The sequence below is a fragment of the Nelusetta ayraudi genome, unplaced genomic scaffold, assembly GCF_046127955.1.
Source record: "Nelusetta ayraudi isolate G7.1 ecotype Tasmania unplaced genomic scaffold, CSIRO-AGI_Nayr_v1 ptg000016l, whole genome shotgun sequence".
NCBI lineage: Eukaryota > Metazoa > Chordata > Actinopteri > Tetraodontiformes > Monacanthidae > Nelusetta > Nelusetta ayraudi.
The window spans coordinates 5,696,123-5,702,533 of NW_027466066.1; the positions used below are offsets into that span (position 1 = coordinate 5,696,123).

Consider the following 6,411-nt stretch of genomic DNA (forward strand, 5'->3'; position numbering starts at 1 on the left):
AAAAGGAAGAGAAGAGAGTCGGTTTAAGCAAGAAGTAGCATCTCATTTTAATTACAGTAACTCGTACAACTGCAGTTTCCCCGTATTGGGATGAGTATCTCGTCTTACAGAGTCGGAGCTTCGATCGTAGGAGCACACAGTGTTTTTTTTTTTTGTTGTTTTTTTTAAACTGCAGCCAAAACATTTTCCCTCACGTCCTTTTTCAACCTGCGATGGAAGACATGGAGACGCTGAACTTACATACACATTCTCGATTGTCTGCTCAGGAGGGTCGAGGCCGAGTCCCACCCCCACCCCCTCACAAAGTACGAAGGTAAAAATCAAAGCGATTGTACACAATTCAGAGCGTCTTCGTTCAATTTCATCACTCTGCTTGCTTCCTTTCAAGTGCGTTAAAGGACGAGTCCACACTTTTTTTTTTTTTTTCTTTTTGTCGCCACAGAGAGTCCACTTCGGGTAGAAGTCAAACAGTGATTGAGGTCGCGGGCCGTTCAGATTGTGTGTACCTGAGGTCTGCGTTGGCCCTGCAGAAGCACAACCCAGCAGAATAATCATCCAACAAACCCTCAGTGCAAAATATGGCCCCTCGGAATCAGAACTATAAAACGGTTCCACGGTTCGAGTCCAGTGTTCCAGCTGGGACCCGCTGGTCGTTACATCCCCCGACACGTTGCTGTTGTACATGATTCTCCATTTGACACACTGAGCCAAAAGATTTTGCATTATCAGGGTGGGGGGGTGGCAGGGGGGAGGAAAGCACCAATGATCTACATGGATGCTGTAAGTACAAGGAAAGAATTTAAACATGACGTGACACGAACCTCTGAAGCGATAAAAGATGGAGAGATTCAGTTCAAAGCATGCAAGGGAAAACGGCCATCTCGCCAAAAGGACTCGCGCAAAAAATAGTCCTGCATTTTTTTTTTTTACTGTTTGTCCCTTTATACTTTCAACCAAATGTTTCTTCCATTTCAGCACAATTTTAACCCGGTGATTCAGCACGTCGGCGGGAGGCGATGATGATACGGAGAAGGAAGAAAAAACAAACAACAACACTTGCCTCATTCTGGCTCGTCTAAACAAAGAAACTGACGTAGGTTCTCGGATCACAGAGAAAATCTGCGACTGGCTGAGACCTTGATGATCACCCAGCGTGAAGCGAAGGCACTGACAACAGCTGGCCTCTTTCAAAATGCAAGAACAAAAAATCATCAGCTTTTCATGTGTGAGTCTCACAAAAAAAAAAAACAAAGCTTGTAATTCATGTTCAACGTGTTGATCGTTTGTGACAGACAACATATAATGGCAACAGCAAATATGTGCAATATTATTGTCGAGATAAAAGAAAGAGACAAAAAAAAAAGAAGCTGGATTAACGCATACATGTGTTTATGTGTGTGTGTGTGTGTGTTCATGCATGGGAGCTAGAAGCAGGTAGGTAATAAAAAGGTGCGGTTGTGGCCGTCTAGCCGAAGGTGGCGCCGCAGTTCGGACACCTCCTCTGACGCAGGGCAAAGCAGAACAGAAGGCCCAGGGGGAAGAAGAAGATGGCGCAGAGGATCCCCAGGCAGGTGAAGTCGTCCTCCAGGACACCCACCCTGACAAACACACACACAAAAAAAAAATATTTCAGAAAAATTACGATAATAAATGGTTTTAAGCTGCGTCACAGTAATTGTTGAGTTGATTGACCGGCAGCGGTTAAAGTCCTGAACGTCGAGAATGAACCACCTGCTTTGAGTTCCAAAAGATGAAAAGTTCCAATTTAGGGACGTTAACTGTTATTGTCGATTAAGAATTTAATCGATAAAAATAGATTTAATCGATTAAATTAAATTAGTCACAATTATTTTTATTTTTTTTTACACTGGGTGTTTTTTGTTAAATAGCGTGGTGTATACCTGTATATCTAGAACGGGTTCCTTTTAAACAACTTTTTCGAAAGTAGGTTCTCAGGAAAAATCGCAGCTTATCAATTAATCGTCAATCGATAGTTAAGGTCAATCAACTAACGATTAACAAATTAATCGATAATATGCATCCCTAATCTGGAGGAAGATTTTTTTTTTTTCAATAAATCTCAACATTGACCCGCGACTTTGTCCAAAGTTTTACATGTTGGCCCTTCTATGTATTTGAGTTCGACACCAGTGTCTTAGATCATACGGCACGGCGAAGCACTTGCCCGGGGAAGTTCTCCTGATACTGCCAAAAACCACAGTGAGAGACGTGAAGCCGTTTGGCTCATCGCGGCCGTTCTCGACGCATCAATGGGCCTCATTGTCCCCGACGCCGAGCGGCTCAAGTCCAAGCGGCTTTAATCTCGAGTCACGGTGAACGACACGTCGCCGCCAACCTGGGAGCAGCGTGGCCGCTAAATCTGCCCCAGGGCCCCCGAAGCAGCGGCGAGATAATAAAACGCTTCCAGGCATGCGGGAAATATAAGAAGCTGTTTTGACGCCGAGCCAAAACGGCTGTGCAAAGTTCCTGTTGAACAGCAATAATAAGTTAACAGACTTTAATTCCGCTGTTAGTTTGCCATTGAACGTACATAGCAGAGATTGTATTAGAAAAGACGGAAACAACAGTGTCGATATAGAGAACTATCACGGTTGCATGACAATAGATTTGACTTCTTTTTCTTTTTTTTGCTGATGTTCCTTTTAAGTGGTTGACTTGACCTCAAGAAAAAGGCCCAATATTGTGCAAAAGTGAATATTTTCAAACAGGGAAGTGTCTCTGTGAGACACTCGCCAGAAAGTCCATCCTTGACTTATTTTGTTTACTGTGAATTTTTGTTTTTAGAAAAATGTACCGGAAATCCACCTTTTCATAACACACACTGCCAGTCAAAAGTTTGGACACACCTGTTCCTTCTTTATCTTTACTACTTTCTACACTGTAGGTACATACTGAAGACATCTAATATATATGGCTATTCTAGATCATCTAAAATATAAAACTTGTTTGAGTTATTTCACACTTTTCTGTTTAGTACATATTCCATATGTGCTGATTCATAGTTTTGATGCCTTGAGTGACAATCTACAATGTAAATAGTCAGGAAAATGGAAGAAAAAACAATAAATCACAAGTACGTGTCCAAACTTTTGACTGCTAGTGTACACCACTGGCTATACAGTCATAAAAAAGTCATTAAAAAATAATAAAAACAGTTGAGTTGATGGACTTGATCTGATTTCCTCCAGTGAGTCGGGGCCCCGCCGCAACCTTTGACCTCGGCGGGGCCCCGAGCGGCCCCGGTCACATGCTTCGGCATGAAACCATCTGACTGACAGGATGTTGACTCATGCACAGTGAAACAGCATGAAAGCCAGCTCACAAAACTCAAAGTCACATCCACATGACAACGGGGAAAACTGCAGAGTCAAACAAGCGCACACACGCGCACTTGGGAGACGCAGACAATTACACAGCACGCCGACTGAAAGGCAAATTCGCTGTAGGCCTCCGTGATCAAAGGCCGAATGCAGTCGCGGTAAAAGAGGAACGTCGCCGTGAGAGTGAGAGAGAGAGAGACTCGACACTGTAACTTGTGCAGATGTTCACGTCAGTGACCAAACCGACAGCGTTTCTCAGTGCGATCAGGCTGTTAACTTTTATCACACTTGTTTCATAAATGTAGGCCGGAAAAACATCAGGTGATTTGAATTAACCTTGACTTGTCAGCAGTCTGATAACAGTGTGTGTGCGTGTCCATCCTCACCGGCAGGCTGGGCAGCCACCCACCACCACCACAGAGGGCTGGATGATGGCGTAGGTCTGGCCACCGTAGGGCTGCTGGGCCACAGCCGGGTTCATCTGGGCTGGGTGGTAACCTGCGGTGGAGACAAGCAGGTGGCACGTCAGTTATGACACACACACACACACACACACACACACACACACACACACACACACACACACACACACACACACACACACACACACACACACACACACACACACACACACACACACACACACACACACACGGATCTTCTTTCTCCTTTTCATTTTGAGAGATGTCTGTGTGTGACCGGGGAAATAAAATATGTTTGGCAGTGGCACAATGAAACACAGTCGCTGGTCTCCAGACGGCTGAAGGGAACGAAGAAGAGGACGCTTTAAATGTCTGCGAGGAGTCTCAGTCATCAGGGTCAAAGTCAAATGAATCGGCCCTTTGTGACGTCACAAAGGGCACTGGAAGAGGACGCCCTCGGACTGTATTGACCGAGTTTTGAAAGAATTGCAAAATTCCAGAAATGATTAACAACTACTGTCTCAGACACACACACACACACACACACATTTTCCAACTTCGTTTTTTTTTGTTTTGTTTTTTTTGGGGGTGGGGGGGCGAACAGGCACGGACAGGAAATCACATGCAGTTACAAAGAAATACAAGCTCACTTTTGTGCACTTCCTCATTGTTGCACCTCTACTGTCGGCTCCTAGTCAACACACACACACACGCGCGCACACACACACCTCGAGATATTTCCATGTTCTATTATCCTCCCATAAAGAAATCATTCAAATTCTCCTGCTTCATGCCGAGCACTTGAGGCATCTCACTTTTAAAAGGTCTCAGACTATGCACACAAAGTTCACCTGGCCGTTTTTTTTTAACAACTGCGCTATCACATGATGGAAAGGCTAACAAACAGCAACAACACTTTTTCTAAAAACAGGTCTTGGTTTTGCAGTGTACACATACAGTGTGTCTTCATAGTGGGGGGGGGACCCTCAAAAATACTATTCTGGTTATATTTTTGGTTATTATTGGTGGTGCTTGGTATGATTCATGGTATGGGGGGGGGGCGGGGGGGGATTTCATGGGTCCAGATTGTGGAAAAAATAATTTAAATAATGTTTGTCTGACAAATTACTTTAGATATTAATCTCCTCCTAAACACGAAAAAGTCTCTCCTTAACTTCTTTTGTTTTCTTGACCTTTCGGAAAGTGGGACAGGTCCAAGGGTCAAAACTAAGGAGTTTACCAGGAAACTGTAAACAGAGGGCTAAATGCTAATTTTTAGTTTATTTATGTCAATCAAATCTGCTGAAACTGAAGTTGTGATTTAACAAAAAATAATTATCAGCCATTAAATTGGGCCTTTTCCCTTGCTGTTTTTAAACCACACTTTCTAATTCCAACAATCAAAAGTATTCAAAATACGTGACTGCGCATGCGCCACTTCCAGACGGCGCACCAAATAACAGAGCGTCTTCTCTTTTCCTGCTTTGAAACAAAACAAAACAAGAAATGTCGTTTTCGGCGCCAAATACTGTGTTCTAATTAAAGTCTGCGACCCTTCTTCACGGTCAGGTAGCCGGAAGTGGGACTTGTCCCTCCTTTCTGTCTTCTTCGTGCGTGTGCGTGTGTCGCTACTTGCCTGGGCCGCCGTGGAAGCCGTAGGGCGGCGGGGCGGCCGCAGGTATGGCCCCGTAGCCCTGCTGCGGCTGCGGGCCGTAGTCCTGTGCCGCCGCCGCCGCCGCCGCGGGGACGGCATTGTAGGCTGGGGGTCTGTCCTGCTGGAGCAGCGGCTTGTTGTCCATGTCAGCCGAGCCTCACGGCGTCCTCACAAGTTGTCGACCGGAAGAAGAAGATGAAGAAAAATCTCCGTCCCCAACTAGTCCGAGCTTGAACACCACTAACAAGAACAAGAACAAATAGTCCGCAAAAGAAAAAAAAAAAAAAAAAAAAAGCAAAAACTAGTGCGGCTACTTGTTCCCCGGTGGAACGTAAAGACGCAGCCGCAACACAAACAAAGACAACGAAGGAACGACGCTGCGCCAAAACGAAACTTCGTCCCTCTCCATGCGCCAACTTTGTCCCCCAACCAGTACCACCGTCGGCGCAACAACCCCCGAGTGCTGAGAGTGCAGTCAGTCCGTCTACCAGGGCTCAGTTCGCCTCCATCAGCCGGCGAGCAGTCGGTCTTACAGATGCGGAACAGCCGCAGTCATGCTAGTGCCTCGGAACTCAGCCGCAAGTCCGAAAGGGCTTTTATCTTTGCCCCCTTCTTTCTTTCTGTCTAGATTGTCACAAGAGAAGAATCATGTGATGTGTCGCTGTGGCGCTTCTGCGCATGCGCGGGCGTTCTTAAAGGGACAGTACACCAAAACAGAGAGGCGGCGGGGATGCTGCTGCTGCTGCTGTGCGTATGTGCGCGCGCTGCGGAGGCCAGCAGCACATGTGAGCGATGTACACACAGAGGCCTCCGTGTGTGTGCAATGCGGTCATCCCCATGCCCGTGGTTGTCCTTGTGGGTCATTAGTTCACACTGGAAGGAGCAACTTTTTTTGACGCATTGACTTACATAAGCCTTGTCCTATTTAATGTGTGACTCTGGTTAACGTTACATAAGACAGGGTTTCCATTCAATAGACTAGACGGGAGTAGAT

At 45.7% G+C, this 6,411-nt stretch overlaps 1 protein-coding gene across 1 annotated transcript; it reads right to left on the reverse strand.

Annotated features, from left to right (window-relative positions):
• Positions 1 to 22: 22 nt before the first annotated feature.
• Positions 23 to 6,085, reverse strand: bri3 (brain protein I3). The gene is made up of 3 exons (XM_076024153.1): positions 5,400 to 6,085; positions 3,728 to 3,839; positions 23 to 1,598 (listed from the first exon to the last, which is right to left on the reverse strand). The coding sequence occupies exons 1-3, from the start codon at positions 5,560 to 5,562 to the stop codon at positions 1,466 to 1,468; spliced, it is 408 nt and encodes a 135-aa protein (XP_075880268.1). The 5' UTR covers positions 5,563 to 6,085; the 3' UTR covers positions 23 to 1,465.
• Positions 6,086 to 6,411: the final 326 nt, after the last annotated feature.

Coding starts and splice junctions, on each gene's coding strand:
- bri3 (XM_076024153.1), bottom strand. CDS start 5,562: ATGGACAACAAGCCGCTGCTCCAGCAGGACAGACCCCCAGCCTACAAT. Junction 3,840..5,399: donor CGGCTTCCACGGCGGCCCAG/GCAAGTAGCGAC, acceptor TCTCCACCGCAG/GTTACCACCCAGCCCAGATG. Junction 1,599..3,727: donor GGTGGCTGCCCAGCCTGCCG/GTGAGGATGGAC, acceptor TGTGTTTGTCAG/GGTGGGTGTCCTGGAGGACG.